At 67.4% G+C, this 17,792-nt stretch overlaps 1 protein-coding gene across 5 annotated transcripts; it reads left to right on the top strand.

Moving 5' to 3' along the window:
• The first annotated feature begins 28 nt into the window (after positions 1-28).
• DCAF11 (DDB1 and CUL4 associated factor 11) lies at positions 29-12,395 on the top strand. 5 transcript variants are annotated; one of them, XM_074568084.1, is made up of 14 exons: positions 29-390; positions 797-1,008; positions 1,981-2,251; positions 3,303-3,430; positions 4,450-4,514; positions 4,658-4,758; positions 4,862-5,008; positions 5,611-5,665; positions 6,915-7,041; positions 7,283-7,468; positions 8,010-8,163; positions 9,179-9,322; positions 9,660-9,766; positions 12,143-12,395. In XM_074568084.1, the coding sequence occupies exons 1-14, from the start codon at positions 44-46 to the stop codon at positions 12,358-12,360; spliced, it is 2,262 nt and encodes a 753-aa protein (XP_074424185.1). In that variant the 5' UTR covers positions 29-43; the 3' UTR covers positions 12,361-12,395. The 5 variants fall into 5 exon arrangements, 4 of the variants coding, with proteins under 4 accessions (XP_074424185.1, XP_074424186.1, XP_074424187.1 ...); XM_074568085.1 differs by having other exon boundaries at positions 4,704-4,758; positions 12,143-12,271; XR_012584711.1 differs by lacking the exon at positions 4,658-4,758 and having other exon boundaries at positions 12,143-12,271.
• Positions 12,396-17,792: the final 5,397 nt, after the last annotated feature.

The following is a 17,792-nucleotide window of genomic DNA, read 5'->3' as shown; positions in this document are numbered from 1 at the left end:
TGGGGGGGGAGGGGCTCGCGTTGCCATTGGGTGCTCCCGAGTGATGTCAGGGGCGGGCGGGGGGCGGGGCCAGCGTCCCTCCTCTTCCCCCGGCCAATCAGCGCCTCCCCCGCCAGCCGCCCGGCCAATCAGCGCCTCCCCTTCATCCCCAGCCAATCAGCGCCCGCCGGCCGCGCCGCGCCCAACCGCTGCCGCTCACTTCCGCTCCCCCCCGCCCCCCGCGCGCTCCGGCGTCACGTGCCGCCGCCGCCACCAATGGGCGCCGGCCCCGCCCCCCCCGCCCCGGCTCCGCCCCCTGCGGCGCGCGGCCGTAAACAAGCGGCGGGGCGGGGGGCGCGCGCGCCGGCCGGAGCCCGCTCCTGATTGGTCCGGACGAAGGGGAGGGGCGAGGTAAGGAGGGGGTCGCTGATTGGTGGGCGGTGGGGAGGGGGACGGGACACCCCCCACCCCCCCCCGGCAGCAAGGCGGGCGCTGATTGGTCGGACGCGGGGCCGGGGGGGAGGGGGGAAGGTACAAGGGGGTCCCGCGGCCGCTTCCGGGGTTACGGGGGGGGGGGGGGGGCGGTTGCCATGGGGACAGGGGGGGTCCTGGGGGGTTGTCATGGTGACGGGGGGTGGGGGGGGGTGGTCTTAACCCCGTTGCCAGGGTTCCGGGGGGGGTCCTGGGCCCGTTTCCATGGTGACACAGGGGGTCCCCGGTGGTTGCCGTGGTTACAAGGGGGTTCGGGGGGGGGGGTGTCCCAGGGCCGTTGCCATGGTTACGGGGGGGTTCCCCTCACTCTCCCCCCCCCCCCCAGGTGTCCATGGGCTCCCACAGCAGCAGCGCGGGGGGGGGAGGGGCGGGGGACAGGCCCCCACCTCCCCCCCCCCCGCCCCGGGGGGAGCCCGAGGGGCCCGATCCCGAGGAGGAGGAGGAGGAGGAGGGGGAGGGGGAGAGGGAGGAAGAGGAGGAAGAGGAGGAGGAGGAAGATGTCGACCTGGCCCAAGTGCTGGCCTATCTCCTGCGCAGGTACCGGGGGGGAGGGGCTAAAAGGGGGTGGGGGAGGGGCTATAGGGAATGGGGGAGGGGATATGGGGGGCTATTGGGGTGGGGGAGGGGCTAAAGAGGGTGGGGGAAGGGGCTATAGGGGTGGGGGAGGGGATATGGGGGGCTACTGGGGTGGGGGAGGGGCTCTAGGGGATGGGGGAGGGGTCAGGGGTGGGGGAGGGGCTATGGGGGGCTATTGGGGCCTACAGGGGTGGGGGAGGGGGGCTATATCAGGGGTGGGGAGGGGCTGTAGGGGATGGGGGAGGGGTTGTAGGGGGTGGGGGTAGCGCTATAGGGATGGGGGAAGGGATATGGGGGGCTATTGGGGTGGGGGAGGGGCTAAAGGGGGTGGGGGGAGGGGCTAATTGGGTGGGGGAGGGGATATGGGGGGCTATTGGGGTGGGGAAGGGGCTAAAGAGGGTGGGGGGAGGGGCTGTAGGGGATGGGGGAGGGGTTGTAAGGGGTGGGGGAGGGGCTAAAGGCCGTGGGGGAGGGGCTGTAGGGGATGGGGGAGGGGTCAGGGGTGGGGGAGGGGCTATGGGGGCCTATTGGGGCCTATAGGAGTGGGGGAGGGGGGCTATATAGGGGGTGGGGGCAGGGTTATAGGGATGGGGGAGGGGCTATAGGGATGGGGGAGGGGATATGGGGGGCTGTAGGGGATGGGGGAGGGGTTATAGGGGTGGGGGCGGGGCTATGGGGATGGGGGAGGGGACATGGGGGGCTGTAGGGGATGGGGGAGGGGTTGTAGGGGGTGGGGGCGGGGCTGGGGGGGTGCTGTGGGGGTTATGGGGGGAGCTATGGGTCTATAGGCTGTTCTAGGGCTCTATAGGGGGCCCTATAGGCTGGGGGGTGCCCCACGGCCCCGCCCTATAGGCTACAGGATGCCCTGGGGGGGCTACGGGGGGGCGCCAGAGGCTCCGGGGTGATCTCTAGGGCACGCTATGGGGTGTCCAGGGGGGCCGGAGGACGCCCCGTGGCCTATGGGGTGCCCCATGGGGGCTATGGGGTGCCCTACGGGCGATGAGGCGCCTCCCGGAGGGGGGTTTCGGCCCCTTCCCCCCCCCGCCCCCCCCAAAGGGCGCCCCCTGCTGGTTCCCCCCCAGGGGCCGGGCGGGGCCGGCGCGGGGCGGGGGAGGGGCGAGGCGGGACCCCCCCGATTCCGAGGAGGAGGAGGAGGAAGAGGAGGAGCCCTGGGGGGGGGGAGGGGCCGGGCACGACCCCCCAGGTAGGCGGGGGGAGGGGCACCCTGGGGGGTGGGAGGGGCAACTTGGGGGGGGGGGGAGGGGAGGGGTCCTGGGTCCCTTTTTGGGGGGGAGGGGAGGGGGGGAGGGGTCCTGGGTCCCTTTTTTGGGGGGGGGCAGGGGGGGAAGGGTCCTGGGTCCCTTTTTTGGGGGGGGGCAGGGGGGGAAGGGTCCTGGGTCCCTTTTTTGGGGGGGAGAGGAGGGGGGGAGGGGTCCCGGGTCCCTTTTTGGGGGGGGGGGAGGGGGGAAGGGTCCTGGGTCCCTTTTTTGGGGGGGGGCAGGGGGGGAAGGGTCCTGGGTCCCTTTTTTGGGGGGGGGCAGGGGGGGAGGGGTCCCGGGTCCCTTTTTGGGGGGGAGAGGAGGGGGGGAGGGGTCCCGGGTCCCTTTTTTGGGGGGGGGGGAGGGGGGGAGGGGTCCCGGGTCCCTTTTTGGGGGGGGGGGAGGGGGGGAGGGGTCCCGGGTCCCTTTTTTGGGGGGGGGGGAGGGGGGGAGGGGTCCCGGGTCCCTTTTTTGGGGGGGAGGGGAGGGGGGGAGGGGTCCTGGGTCCCTTTTTGGGGGGGGGGGAGGGGGGAAGGGTCCTGGGTCCCTTTTTTGGGGGGGGGCAGGGGGGGAGGGGTCCCGGGTCCCTTTTTTGGGGGGGGGGGGGGAGGGGGGGAGGGGTCCCGGGTCCCTTTTTTGGGGGGGAGGGGAGGGGGGGAGGGGTCCCGGGTCCCTTTTTGGGGGGGGAGGGGAGGGGGGGAGGGGTCCCGGGTCCCTTTTTTGGGGGGGAGGGGAGGGGGGGAGGGGTCCCGGGTCCCTTTTTTGGGGGGGGGGGGAGGGGGGAAGGGGTCCCGGGTCCCTTTTTTGGGGGGGGGGGGAGGGGGGGAGGGGTCCCGGGTCCCTTTTTGGGAGGGGGGGAGGGGTCCTGGGTCCCTTTTTTGGGGGGGGGGGGGAGGGGGGGAGGGGTCCCGGGTCCCTTTTAGGGGGGGGATATGGGGGGGGGAGGGGGGGGGGGAATGGGCACCCATCACGTGACCCTCTCCCCCCGCCCCCCAGCCCCTCCCCCCCCCGACACGCGGGTGCTGGACGGGCACGAGCTGAAGGCGCAGCTGGAGCTGGCGGGGGGGCGGGGCCTCGGGGGGGCGGGGCCTGCGGAGCGCAGCCTGCCCCGCCTCCTGCGCCAGGTGGGCGGGGCCGGGGCGAGGGGGCGGGGCCTAGGCGAGGGGGCGGGGCCTGGATGAAGGGGCGGGGCCTGGGCGAGGGGGCGGGGCCTGGAGAGGTGGGCGGGGCCTGGGGAGGTGGGTGGCTGGGGAGGGGGTCGGGGCCTGGGCGAGGGGGCGGGGCCTGGATGAGGGGGTGGGGCCTGGATGAGGGGGCGGGGCCTGGGGAGGTGGGTGGAGCCTGGGCGAGGGGGCGGGGCCTGGATGAAGGGGCGGGGCCTGGGCGAGGGAGTGGGGCCTGGGGAGGTGGGTGGCTGGGGGGGGGCGGGGCCTGGGCAAGGGGGCGGGGCCTGGATGAAGGGGCGGGGCCTGGGGAGGTCGCTGGGTGGGCGGGGCCTGGATGAGGGGGCGGGGCCTGGGGAGGTGGGTGGCGGCAGGGGGTGGGCGGGGCCTGGATGAAGGGGCGTGGCTTGGGCGAGGGGGCGGGGCCTGGGGAGGTGTGTAGCTGGGGAGGGGGCGGGGCCTGGGCGAGGGGGCGGGGCCTGGGCAGGTGGGTGGCTGGGGGAGTGGGCGGGGCCTGGGCGAGGGGGCGGGGCCTGGGCGAGGGGGCGGGGCCTGGGCGAGGTGGGGGGTTCCTGTGGGGCCGGGAGCGGGTCCCGTGGGGGTTCTATGGGGCAGGGGGGAGTCCGCGTGGGGTCCCGGGGGCCTGGGGAGGGGGGCTGTGGGGCTGGGGGGGGGGTGGGGGGGTGGGTCCTATGGGGGTCGCTGTGGGGCCGGCGAGGGGTCCTATAGGGCCGGGGGAGTTCCTATGGGGAGGAATGTGGAGGTTCTGTGGGGCGGGGGCGGGTCCCGTGGGGCTGGGGGGTGCCTGTGGCGGGGGAGGTGGGTGTTCCATGGGGCAGAGGTGGGCTCTGGGGTAGCTACGGGGCACAGGGGAGCTTTAGGGGTCCTATGGGGCTGGAGAGGGGGAGGGGTTGTGCGCGTCTGCTATGGGTCCAGCCTTCTTCTATGGGTCGCCAACGCCCGGCTCCCCTGCCCCACAGCGCGAATGGGGCCGGTGCCGCAACGGCGGCTTCTCCGCGGGGGAAAAAACCCGTCTCAGCTCCCAGTAAGTCCCCGGGGCGGAAAAAAGGGCCGAACCGTCCCGCGAAAGGGGGCTGGGCAGGTTGTGGGGCCGCGCCCCCCCCCCGCCCCACACACACCCCAGCCCCACATCTCTCCGCAACAACCCCCCCCCCCCCCACCGCCAAGTTTTCTCCCCAACCGCGTCGTCTTCACCGACACCTACCCCCAAAAGGCCTTTTGCGGCCTCTTCTCCCCCGACGGCTCCCTCTTCGTCTCCGCCTGCCAAGGTACTTGTGGGGCAGGGAGCGGGGGGGAAGGCACTGGGGGGGGGGGGGGGATCGGTGGGGCGCGGAACGATGCCTTTCTCCCCCCTTTTCCCCCCCCCCCCAGATCAGACGCTGCGGCTCTACGAGTGGCGGGGGGAGGGCCTGCGCCTCTTCCGAGCCTCGCGGGGCCGCGACGTGGGTTGGAGCATCCTCGACGTCGCCTTCAGCCCCGACGCCTCCCAGTGCCTCTACTCCAGCTGGTCCGACTACAGTGAGTGGGGGAGGGGGGGGGGGGATGGGCGTGGTCAGGCGGGGGGGGAGGGGGGGTGGGTGGAGCTGAGGCGGGCGGGGCAGGACCCCCCCCCCCAATGCCACCCCCCCCCCCCCACCGTGCGTCTGTTCCCCCTTATGGTGCCGCTGGGGGGCGTGGCTTAAGGCGGGGGGGCGTGGCTTAAGGCGGGGGGCGTGTCCAGAGCGTGGGGGTGGAGCTTAAGTGGGTGGGGTAAGGCCACACCCCCCTCTCCCCCCCCAGCGCCCCATTGCGGCTCCTCTGGCTGCAGGGAGCGGCCCTGGGGGGGGCGTGGCTTGGCCCCGGGGGGGGCGTGGCTTGGCCCTGGGGGGCGTGGCTTAGCCCACGGGGGCGTGGCCAGACCCGAGGGGGCGTGGCCAGACCCGAGGGGGCGTGGCCAGACCCGAGGGGGCGTGGTTATCACCCGGGGGTGGGGCCTGGGGGGGTGGGGGTCAGAGTCTCAGGGCTCCGGGGTGGGGCGGGGCTTATGGGGGGGGTGTGGTCAGTGAGAGATGGGCGTGGTCGAGAGGGTGTGGTTTGAGGAGGCCACGCCCCACCCCCCCCTTTTTTTTTGCCCCGCCCAGTCCACGTGTACGACATCTACGGGGACGGGGACAACCACACGGCCCTCGACCTGCGGTAGGGCGGGGCCAGGGGGCGGGGCCAACGGGGTGGGAGGGGCTCGGGGCGTGGCTGTGGGGCGCGGGCGTGGCTACAGGGCGGGTCGGTGGTCTCTGGGGGGCAGGCTGTGGGTCTGGGGGCGGGGCTTGGTCACTGGGAGGGACTGGGGAGGGGCCGTGGGTGAACTGGGGGCAACTGGGATGGGTTTACGGGGGAACTGGTCAAACTGGGGTGTTCTCCAGAGGGTCTGGAGATGCTGCGGGGGGCGCTGGGGTCAACTGGGAGCAACTGGGGTCAACCAGGGAGGGGCTGGGGTCAACTGGGGCCAACTGGGAGCAACTGGGGCCAAACGGGGAGGGGCTGGGGTCAACTGGAGCCAACTGGGAGCAACTGGGGTCAACTGGGGAGGGGACTGGGGTCAACTGGGAGGGGACTGGGGTCAACTGGGAGCAACTGGGGCCAGCTATGGAGAGGCTGGGGTCAACTGGGGCCAACTGGGAGCAACTGGGGCCGACCAGGGAGGGGCTGGGGTCAACTGGGGCCAACTGGGAGCAACTGGGGCCAACCGGGGAGGGGCTGGGGTCAACTGGGGCCAACTGGGAGCAACTGGGGTCAACCGGGGAGGGGACTGGGGTCAACTGGGGTCAACTGGGAGCAACTGGGGTCAACTGGGGAGGGACTGGGGTCAACTGGGAGCAACTGGGGTCAACTGGGGAGGGGCTGGGGTCAACTGGGAGGGGACTGGGGTCAACTGGGAGCAACTGGGGCCAACTAGGGAGGGGCTGGGGTCAACTGGGGCCAACTGGGAGCAACTGGGGTCAACTGGGGAGAGGTTGGGGTGAACTGGGGTGAACTGGGGAGGGGCTGGGGTCAACTGGGGTCAACGGGAGTCAACTGGGGTCAACTGGGGAGAGGTTGGGGTGAACTGGGGTCAACTGGGAGGGGACTGGGGCCAACCAGGGAGGGGCTGGGGTCAACTGGGGTCAACTGGAGTCAACTGGGGTTAACTGGGGAGGGGCTGGGGTAAACTGGGGTCAACTGGGATCAACTGGGATCATCTGGGAGGGGGCTGGGGCCAACCAGGGAGGGGCTGGGGTCAACTGGAACCAACTGGGAGCAACTGGGGTCAACTGGGGAGGGGCTGGGGTCAACTGGGGCCAACTGGGGCCAACTGGCACCAACTGGGAGGGGCCCGGGACCAACTGGGAGGGGCTTTAGGTGGCGGTGGGTGCCAGCCCCGCCCACCGCTGGCCCCGCCCCCTGCCAGGCCGGAAGAGCGCCGCTTCGCCGTCTTCTCATTGGCCGTGGGGCCGGACGGGCGGGAGGTGGTGGGCGGAGCCAACGACGGCTGCCTCTACGTCTACGACCGGGAGGTCCAACGCCGCACCCTACGGGTCAGGGCGGGGCCGGGGGGGGCGGGGTCACCCCGCCTTGCGTGGGGTCAACGGGGAGCAGGGTGGGGTCGAGGTCCTTCGGGGGGGGGGGTCAAGGTCACGCCGTGGGGTCAAGGTCACCCTACGGAGCTCAAGACCCCCCCCGTGGTCCCAAGGCCGCCCCGAGGGGTCAGTTCCACCCCACCCCCACCCCCCCGGACCTCGGGGTGACCTTGACCTTCCCCCCCCCCCCCCCCCCCAGGTGGAGGCCCACGAGGACGACGTCAACGCGGTGGCGCTGGGGGACGGGGCGGGGCAGCTGCTGCTCTCGGGGGGGGACGACGGCGTCTGCCGGGCCTGGGACCGCCGCTGCCTGGGGGAGGGGCGGCCCCGCCCCGTCGGCCTCCTGGCCGGCCACCGCGACGGCATCACCTTCCTGCACCCCCGGGTCAGCCCCGGGAGGGACTGGGAGGGACTGGGATGGGTTTGTGGTGGAACTGGTCAAACTGGGATGTCCTCCGGGAGGTCTTGAGATGGTTTGGGTGGCGCTGGGAGCACTGGGAGGGGCTGTAGGGTCAACTGGGATGTAGCTGTGGGTGAATAAGGTCAACTGGAGTCAACTGGGAGCAACTGGGATGGGTTTGTGGTGGAACTGGTCAAACTCGGATGTCCTCCAGAAGGTCTTGAGATGGTTTGGGTGGCTGTGGGTGCACGGGGAGGGGCTCTAGGGTCAACTGGGATGTAGCTATGGGTGAATAAGGTCAACTGGAGTCAACTGGGAGCAACTGGGATGGGTTTATAGTGGAACTGGTCAAACGGGGATGTCCTCCAGAAGGTCTCTAGATGCTGTGGGTGGCCGTGGGCGCACGGGGAGGGGCTGTAGGATCAACTGGGCTGTAGCTATGGGCGACTAAGCTCAACTGGGAGCAACTGGGCTGGCTTTGTGGTGGAACTGGTGTGTCAGTGTCCCCCCCCCCCGACCCCCGCAGGGCGACGGGCGCTACCTGGTCTCCAACTCCAAGGACCAGACGGCCAAGCTGTGGGACCTGCGGCGCCCGGCGGGGCCGGGGGGGCTGGCGGCCGCCCGGCGGGCCGTGGCCCGGCAGAGCTGGGACTATCGCTGGCAGCGGGCGCCCCCCCGCGGTGAGTCCCCCCGGGCTCATTAAGGGGGGGGGGGTGTTAATTAAGGGAGGGGTGGGTTAATTAAGGGGGGGTGGGGGGGAATTAAGGCGTCCCGGGGGGGTCCGTGGGGTGGTTCAACTCATCCCTGGGTTAATTAGCCGCACCCCGGGGTTAATTAGACCTGTCCCTTGGCTAATTAGCCCCAGCCGGGGGGTTAATTAATCCCCCCCCTGGGCTAATTAGACCCATCCCTGGGGGGATTAAGGCCCCCGGGGGGGGAGGCCGTGGCCCCGTGGGGTGATTAAGCCCATTATAGCCTGGGGTAATTAGCCGCACCCCGGGGTTAATTAGCCCCAGGGTGGGTTAATTAGAGCCACCCCTGGGGTAATTAAACCCTTCTGTGGGTTAATTAGTCCTGTCCATGGGGTAAACCCCCCCCTCCGCCTTAATTACTCCCAATCCTATGCTAATTACCCCATCCCTATGCTAATTACCCCCATCCCTATGCTAATTACCCCCACCCCATACTAATTACCCCCATCCCTATGGTAATTACCCCCACCCCATGCTAATTACCCTGTTCCTATGCTAATTACCCCCACCCCATGCTAGTTATCCCCAACCCTATGCTAATTACCCCATCCCTATGCTAATTACCCCATTCCTATGCTAATTACCCCCATCCCTATGCTAATTACCCCATCCCCATGCTAATTACCCCCACCCCATGCTAATTACCCCAACCCTATGCTAATTACGCCATCCCTATGCTAATTACCCCCACCCCATGCTAATTACCCCCAACCCTATGCTAATTACCCCAACCCTATGCTAATTACCCCCACCCCATCCGAACTGCGCCCCCCGGGTCGCCATGGCAACGAGGGGGCGTGTCCAAGCCGCCGCGGCGGGGCGGGAGGGGGCGTGGCTTGAGCCGGTCGCGCCGGCGACGGGGCGGGGGTGGGGGGGTGGGTGGTGGTGTCCGGTCGCCATGGTGACGACCCCCCCCCCCCCATCCTCTCCCCCCCCCCCGTAGCCATGGCGACGGCGCCGCTGCCGGGCGACAGCTCGCTGATGACGTACCGGGGTCACGCGGTGCTGCACACGCTGCTGCGCTGCCGCCTGGCCCCGCCCCCCGGCCTCTTCCTGGCGGCCGGCAGCGCCTCGGGGGCGGTGCTGGGTGAGGGGCGGGGCCTCGGGGGGGGGGCGGGGCCAAAGGGGGGCGGGGCCAAAGGGGGCAGGGCCGGGGGAGGCGCGGGGGTGGGGGCGGGGCCAAAGGGAGGGGGCGTGGCTTGAGGACCCGGCTGGAGGGTGGAGGCGCTGGGGGGGCGTGGCCCGAGGGAGGGGGCGGGGCTTGGTGGCGGGGGCGTGGCCAATGGGGGTGCGGGGTGGGGTTGGGGGGCGTGGCCGGAGGGGGGGGCACGCGGCGGGGGCGGGGCTGGGCGGGGGAGGGGGGGGTTGGGGGGCGTGGCCTGACGGTGGCTCTGGCCACGCCCCCCCTCCCCGTGTGACGTCAGTGTACGACGTGCTGAGTGGGCGGGCCGTGCGGCGGCTGACCAATCACGGCGCCTGCGTGCGGGACGTCTGCTGGCACCCCCAGGGCGGGGCCCTGGCCACGGCCTCGGTGGGCGGGGCTTGGGGAGGGGCGGGGTCTTGAGGGGCGGGGCTCGGGGAGGGGTTGGGGGGGGGCCCGTGGGGCTGGGGAGGGCTATGGGGCTGGATCTGTGGGGCTGGAGAGTCCCTGTGGGGCTGGGGAGGGCTATGGGGCTGGGTCTATGGGGCTGGAGGGTCCCTGTGGGGCTGGGGAGGGCTATGGGGCTGGGTCTATGGGGCTGAGGGGTGTTACTATGGGTCCAGCATTCACTATGGGGCTGGATCTATGGGGCCGGAGGGTCCCTGTGGGGCTAGGGAGGGCTATGGGGCTGGATCTATGGGGCTGGAGAGTCCCTGTGGGGCTGGGGAGGGCTATGGGGCTGGATCTATGGGGCTGAGGGGTGTTACTATGGGTCCAGCATTCACTATGGGGCTGGATCTATGGGGCTGGAGGGTCCCTGTGGGGCTGGGGAGGGCTATGGGGCTGGGTCTATGGGGCTGAGGGGTGTTACTATGGGTCCAGCATTCACTATGGGGCTGGATCTATGGGGCCGGAGGGTCCCTGTGGGGCTAGGGAGGGCTATGGGGCTGGATCTATGGGGCTGGAGAGTCCCTGTGGGGCTGGGGAGGGCTATGGGGCTGGATCTATGGGGCTGGAGGGTTCCTGTGGGGCTGGGGAGGGCTATGGGGCTGGATCTATGGGGCTGGAGGGTGTTAGTATGGGTCCAGCAGTCACTATGGGGCTGGGTCTATGGGGCTGGAGAGTCCCTGTGGGGCTGTGGAGGGCTATGGGGCTGGATCTATGGGGCTGGAGAGTCCCTGTGGGGCTAGGGAGGGCTATGGGGCTGGATCTATGGGGCTGGAGAGTCCCTGTGGGGCTGGGGAGGGCTATGGGGGTGGATCTATGGGGCTGGAGGGTCCCTGTGGGGCTGGGGAGGGCTATGGGGCTGGGTCTATGGGGCTGAGGGGTGTTACTATGGGTCCAGCATTCACTATGGGGCTGGATCTATGGGGCCGGAGGGTCCCTGTGGGGCTAGGGAGGGCTATGGGGCTGGATCTATGGGGCTGGAGAGTCCCTGTGGGGCTGGGGAGGGCTATGGGGCTGGATCTATGGGGCTGAGGGGTGTTACTATGGGTCCAGCATTCACTATGGGGCTGGATCTATGGGGCTGGAGGGTCCCTGTGGGGCTGGGGAGGGCTATGGGGCTGGGTCTATGGGGCTGAGGGGTGTTACTATGGGTCCAGCATTCACTATGGGGCTGGATCTATGGGGCCGGAGGGTCCCTGTGGGGCTAGGGAGGGCTATGGGGCTGGATCTATGGGGCTGGAGAGTCCCTGTGGGGCTGGGGAGGGCTATGGGGCTGGATCTATGGGGCTGGAGGGTTCCTGTGGGGCTGGGGAGGGCTATGGGGCTGGATCTATGGGGCTGGAGGGTCCCTGTGGGGCTGGGGAGGGCTATGGGGCTGGATCTATGGGGCTGGAGGGTGTTAGTATGGGTCCGGCAGTCACTATGGGGCTGGGTCTATGGGGCTGGAGGGTCTCTGTGGGGCTGGGGAGGGCTATGGGGCTGGATCTATGGGGCTGGAGAGTCCCTGTGGGGCTGGGGAGGGCTATGGGGCTGGATCTGTGGGGCTGAGGGGTGTTACTATGGGTCCAGCGGTCACACTGGGGCTGGGTCTATGGGGCCAGAGGGTCTGTGTGGGGCTGGGGAAGGTTATGGGGCTGGGTCTATGGGGCTGGAGGGCCTCTGTGGGGCTGCGGGGGGCTGTGGGGCTGTATCTATGGGGCTGGAGGGTCCTTGTGGGGCTGGGGAGGGCTATGGGGCTGGATCTATGGGGCTGAGGGGTGTTACTATGGGTCCAGCATTCACTATGGGGCTGGATCTATGGGGCCAGAGGATCCCTGTGGGGCTGTGGAGGGCTATGGGGCTGGAGGGTCTCTGTGGGGCTGGGGAGGGCTATGGGGCTGGATCTATGGGGCTGGAGGGTCCCTGTGGGGCTGGGGAGGGCTATGGGGCTGGATCTATGGGTCTGGAGGGTCTCTGTGGGGCTGGGGAGGGCTATGGGGCTGGATCTATGGGGCTGGGGGGTGTTAGTATGGGTCCGGCAGTCACTATGGGGCTGGGTCTGTGGGGCTGGAGAGTCCCTGTGGGGCTGGGGAGGGCTATGGGGATGGATCTACGGGGCTGGAGGGTCTCTGTGGGGCTGGGGAGGGCTATGGGGCTGGATCTATGGGTCTGGAGGGCCTCTGTGGGGCTGGGGAGGGTTATGGGGCTGGATCTATGGGGACGGAAAGTTTTTATGGAATTGGGAGGTGTTTGTCGGGGTGGGGGGGGATCTATGGGGCTGGGTCTGTGGGTCCAGGGGGTCGCTATGGGGCGGGCTGACCCCTGTCCCCCCTCTCGCAGTGGGACGGCACCGTCCGTCTGTGGGGCTACCGGGAGCCGCAGGACGAGGACGCGGGGGGGGGACGCGGGGTGACACCCCCCCCCCGGCCCCACAGCGTCGCCCCACAATAAACCGCTGTGACCCCCAAGTGCCGCCCAGGCTGTTACTTGTGTCTGGGGGGGGGGGGGGGGTGCGTCAAGGTGACGCCTCGGACCCACAAGTCGCCTCGGACCCATAAGTTCCCCCACCCCCCACCCCCCCCGTGCCCCACATCTGACGTCCCCCCGTCCCCCCCTGCCCCACGGCCGATGTCCCCCCATCTGTCCCCGTCCGTCCGTCCGTCCCCCCCCGTGTCCCCCCCCCGTGTCCTCCCCGTGTCCTTGTCCCCTCCCGGCCACCTGTCCCCGGCCGCCGCTTCTCCCAGCGGGCCGTGGGGCGGCCGTGGGGCGGCCGTGGGGGGCGGCCATGGGGTGGTGTGGGGCGGCCATCCAGGCCCTGAGCCGTGGGGCGGCCGCCGTCCTGGGCTCCCCCGCCTTCCCCCGGGCCCACGCCTTGGCCCTGGCCGTACTTGTGGGGCTGGGACCCACGCTCAAGGCCCGCGCCGACCCCCACAGCCTGCTGGCCTCGCCCCATAACCTGCTGGAGGCGTGAGTGGGGCCGGTTGTGGGGCTGGGGGGAGCTATGGGGCTGGGGGGGGGGGAGGTGTGTGTGTGTGGTTGTGGGGCTGGGGGAAAAGCTATGGGGCAGAGGGGTGGCTATGGGGCTAAGGGGGAGGCTATAGGGCAGAGAGGTGACTATGGGTTGGGGGGGGATGCTATGGGGCAGAGGAGTGGCTATGGGTCGGGGGGATGCTATGGGGCAGAGGGGTGGCTATGGGGCTAAGGGGGAGGCTATGGGGCAGAGGGGTGACTATGGGTTGGGGGGGATGCTATGGGGCAGAGGGGTGGCTACGGGTCGGGGGGGATGCTATGGGGCAGAGGAGTGGCTATGGGTTGGGGGGGATGCTATGGGGCAGAGGGGTGGCTATGGGGCTAAAGGGGAGGCTATGGGGCAGAGGGGTGGCTGTGGATCTGGGGGGGACGCTATGGGGCAGAGGGGTGGCTATGGGGCTAAGGGGGATGCTATGGGGCAGAGGGGTGGCTATGGGGCTAAGGGGGAGGCTATGGGGCAGAGGTGTGGCTATGGGTCTGGGGGGAGGCTATGGGGCAGAGGGGTGGCTATGGGGCTAAGAGGGAGGCTATGGGGCAGAGGGGTGGCTATGGGTCTGGGGGGGACGCTATGGGGCAGAGGGGTGGCTATGGGGCTAAGGGGAAGGCTATGGGGCAGAGGGGTGGCTATGGGGCTGGGGATGTATCTATGGGGCTGGGGGATTCTATGGGGCTGGGACGAGCTATGGGACTGGGGGGGGGATGGCTATGGGGCTAAGGGGACACCGTGGGGCTGGGGGATCTATGGGTCGAGGGGGGATCTATGGGGCTGGGGAGCTGCCCGTGGGGCTGGGAGGGTTGTATGGTGCCGGGGTGGTGGCTATGGGGCTGAGGAAGCGGCTATGGGGCTGGCGAGGGGGGTCCTATGGGGCGGGGGGGGGGGGGGTGGTGGCTACGGGGCTGGGGGGCACGCCATGGGTCTGGGGGGGGGGGCGGATCTATGGGGCGGCCCCCTAGAGCCCCCGAAAGGAGGACCCCGGGTGGGGAGGCCCAAGGTGTGGGGCGGGCCCTAGAGGGGACCCAGGGCGCCCGCGCCCCCCAAGTGCCCCCCCCCCCCCGCCAGCCCCACAGCCTCCTCCCTCGCCCTCCCGCAGGCGCCTGGTGGCCTCGGCCGGGGGCTGGACCACCGTGTTCCTGGTGGCCCTTCTGGTGGCCGCTCTGCCCCTGGCCCGGCCCGCGGGGGACGCCCTCCTGCGCGCCGTGGGGCGCTGGGCCGTGGGGCTGGCCTTGGCCCGCGCCGCCCCACGGCTCTTCGCCGCCTTGGAAGCCGCCACCGGCCGCTGTTGGAGCCCCGTGGCCGAGGGGCTCCTCCTCCTGCCCCACGGAGACCCCCAGAGCTGCCGTGGGGCGGGTCATCGGTGGGAAGGGTTCGGGGCCTCCCCACAAGCCTTCGCCTTGGTCCATTGCGGCCTGGGATTGGCCGAAGAAGCCGGGGCTTTGGGGCGGGTCCTCTACCCCCCATGGAGGAAGAGGAGGAGGGGAGAAGGTCCTCGGGGGAGGAGGTGGTGGGGGGCTGAGGAACCTCAACGGGGAGGTTGGGGGGCTGAGGGACCTCAACGGAGGGGTTGGGGGGCTGAGGAACCTCAACGGGGAGGTTGGGGGGCTGAGGGACCTCAACGGGGAGGTTGGGGGGCAGAGGAACCTCAACGGGGAGGTTGGGGAGCGGAGGAACCTCAACGGAGGGGTTGGGGGGCTGAGGGACATCAACGGGGAGGTTGGGGGGTGGAGGAACCTCAACGGAGGGGTTGGGGGGCTGAGGAACCTCAACGGAGGGGTTGGGGGGCTGAGGGACATCAACGGGGAGGTTGGGGGGCGGAGGAACCTCAACGGAGGGGTTGGGGGGCTGAGGAACCTCAACGGAGGGGTTGGGGGGCTGAGGGACATCAACGGGGAGGTTGGGGGGCTGAGGAACCTCCAGGTGTGGGGTGGGGCCGCGCTGGAGGTCAAGAGACGGGGTGGAGGGGGGAAGGGCTGCGACGTGTGGGGTGGGAGGGCCAGGAGGGACCCGGGTGGGCGAGGTGGGGCCACGAAGGACCTCAACGTGTGGGGTGGGGCCACGAAGGTCCTCAACGTGTGGGGTGGGGCCACGAAGGAGCCGGGTGGGAGACCTTCGAGGGACCCCGGCGCCCGGGCTGGGAGGTCCCCGCCTTCTCCTCCCCCCACCCCGCCGTGGGGAGGACCCAGAAGTTCTGGCGTTGGTTGCTCCGAGGCCTCTCATTGGGCGGTTTGATCTCGGGCGGGACCCAGGCGTCCGGGCGGTGGCCACCCGCCATGGGGCCACCGCCCGCCATGGGGCCACCACCCGCCATGGGGCCACCGCCACCCCTGAGGTCGCCGTCCCCCATGAGGTCGCCGTCCCCCATGAGGTCGCCGTCCCCCGTGAGGTCATCGTCCCCCATGGGGCCACCCGTGGGGCCGCCCCCGCCCGCCTGGAGCCCCCAAGCGCCGTGGTGGAAGGAGGATGAAGATGGCCTCCCAGAAGGACCCAGGCGGCCGGGCGTGGCCCTCTGCCTCCTCTTCCTCCTCAACGTGGCCCTGGTGGTGGTCTGGCAGCTCCTATTGGCCGTCACCTTGGCCTACCGTCACGATTGGCCGCGCAACGCCGCCGGCGCCGCCTTGGGTTGGGCGGCTTGGGCCGTCACCTATCGCTTCTGGTACCGGTACCCCTGGTCTCCTGGACCTCCTGGGTTGGGGCTGCCAGTACCTTGAAGGACACAAGTGGCCCAGAAGGTCCTGGATGGCCGGGAGAACCTCAACCGTCCAGGAGAACCTCAACCGTCCAGGAGAACCCAACTGCCCAGAAGAACCTCAACTGCCCAGGAGAACCCAACTGTCCAGGAGAACCCAACTGTCCAGGAGAACCCAACCATCCAGGAGAACCCAAGTGTCCAGGAGAACCTCAACCGTCCAGGAGAACCCAAGTGTCCAGGAGAACCTCAAGTGTCCAGGAGAACCCAACCATCCAGGAGAACCCAACTGCCCAGAAGAACCTCAACTGTCCAGGAAAACCCAACCATCCAGGAGAACCCAAGTGTCCAGGAGAACCTCAACCGTCCAGGGGAACCCAACTGTCCAGGAGACCCCAAGTGTCCAGGAGAACCCAACTGTCCAGGAGACCCCAAGTGTCCAGGAGAACCCAACTGTCCAGGAGAACCTCAACCGTCCAGGAGAACCCAACTGCCCAGAAGAACCTCAACTGTCCAGGAGAACCCAACCGTCCAGGAGACCCCAACTGTCCAGGAGAACCTCAACCATCCAGGAGAACCCAACCGTCCAGGAGAAGCCAAGTGTCCAGGAGACCCCAACTGTCCAGGAGAACCTCAACCATCCAGGAGAACCCAACTGTCCAGGAGAACCCAACCGTCCAGGAGAACCCAAGTGTCCAGGAGAACCTCAACCGTCCAGGAGAACCTCAACCATCCAGAAGGTCCATGTGCCCATGGGGGGGGCGGTCGCAGAGGACAATTTTGGGGCTTGGGTGGGGTCCCAGGCGTCTGAGAAGGTTCTAGATGTCCAGGAGAACCTCAACTGTCCTGGGCGGGGGCGGAGGGGGAACCTTTTTGGGAAGGAAAGAGGCAAATTGGGGATTTGGGCCCAAAAAAAATCAGGTTTTAGGGGTTTTTTAGTGTGTAGAACTGGCGGGTTTGGGCAAACCAGGCGTTTGGTGGTTTTTTTGCCCAAAAGTGGGGATTTTGGGGACGGGGAAATGGAGATTTTTGGGGCCAAAACAAAAAAAAAAAAAATGGAGATTTTTTGGACAGAAAAAGTCAAGATTTTGGAGTGCAAAAGTACGGATTTTTGGAGTGCGAAACTCACGATTTTTGGGGGCGTAAATGTGAAGATTTTGGAGGATGAAAAGGAAGATTTTTTTTTTCCGCGGCCCCCGAATCAAGATTATTTTGGGGTGAAAACATGGAGATCGCTGGAGGGGAAAAGTCGAGATTTTTTGGGGGCACAAAAGTGAAGATTTTTGGAGCAAAAGAAGTCAAGGATTTTGGGTGGAAACGTCAGTATTTTCGAGGCCACAAAATTCAAGATTTTTCGCCGAGAGAGTCACGGTTTTGGGGCAAAAAAAAAGCCAAGACAAAAATCCGCTGCTTTTCCCTTTTTTGTGGGGAAAAAAAAAAGGGAGTTTGGGGTCAGGGGCAAAGGCGGAATATATTTTTTTGGCGGAAAGGTGCCTGGTTTGGGGGAAAAAAGGAGGATTTGGGGGTTTGAGAAAAGAAGAAAACGGGTGGGGTTTTCTTTTCTCCTGTAAAATGCGTGTGTTTTGCCTTAAAAAGGTGTGGGTTTGCTGAAAAATGTGTATTTTTGGTCATAAAATGTGTATTTTCGCCTCACAAACGTGCCTTTGCAGCGTAAAGGGTGTGGTTTTGGCCGTCAGACGTGTGGGGTTTGTGATAAAGCTTCGGCCACAAAAACGCGTATTTTTGTGCCGTAAAATGCCTTTTTTTTTTTTCTTTTTGGCACCCAAAAGCGGTTCTTTTGCCAGAAAAGGGGGGGGTGGTTTTACTCCAGATAAGGAGGTTTTTTTTGCTATAAAATGAGGCCTCTAAAATTAAGTTTTTTTAACTTAAAATGAGAACTTTTTTTGCCTCAAACGGAGGTGTTTTTTCCTCAAAATGAGGGTCTTTTTTGGTGATAAAACGGAGGGGGCTTTTTAAATCTTAAAACGAGGGCTTTTTTGCCCGTAAAATAAGGTTTTTTAACCTTAAAGTGTGGACTTTTTCATTATAAGATTCAGCTTTTTTTTTCAGCATAAAACGAGGAGGGTTTTTTTGCACTAAAATGCTTCTTTTGTGCCATCAAAATCCTTATTTTTCTCTCTCTCTCTTGCTGTAAAATGAGCGGGTTTTGCCCTAAAATGAGGAATTTTTTAACCTTAAAATGATTTTTCTCCCCCCCCTTAATATAAGGGTTTTATTTTATCTTAAAATAAGGGGTTTTTTTACCATAAAACGTG

The sequence above is a fragment of the Larus michahellis genome, chromosome 32, assembly GCF_964199755.1.
Source record: "Larus michahellis chromosome 32, bLarMic1.1, whole genome shotgun sequence".
NCBI lineage: Eukaryota > Metazoa > Chordata > Aves > Charadriiformes > Laridae > Larus > Larus michahellis.
This window is presented reverse-complemented; position numbering and strand designations above follow the sequence as displayed.

Coding starts and splice junctions, on each gene's coding strand:
- DCAF11 (XM_074568084.1), top strand. CDS start 44: ATGTCAGGGGCGGGCGGGGGGCGGGGCCAGCGTCCCTCCTCTTCCCCC. Junction 8,164..9,178: donor GCAGCGGGCGCCCCCCCGCG/GTGAGTCCCCCC, acceptor CCCCCCCCGTAG/CCATGGCGACGGCGCCGCTG. Junction 9,767..12,142: donor GGGCCCTGGCCACGGCCTCG/GTGGGCGGGGCT, acceptor CCCCTCTCGCAG/TGGGACGGCACCGTCCGTCT.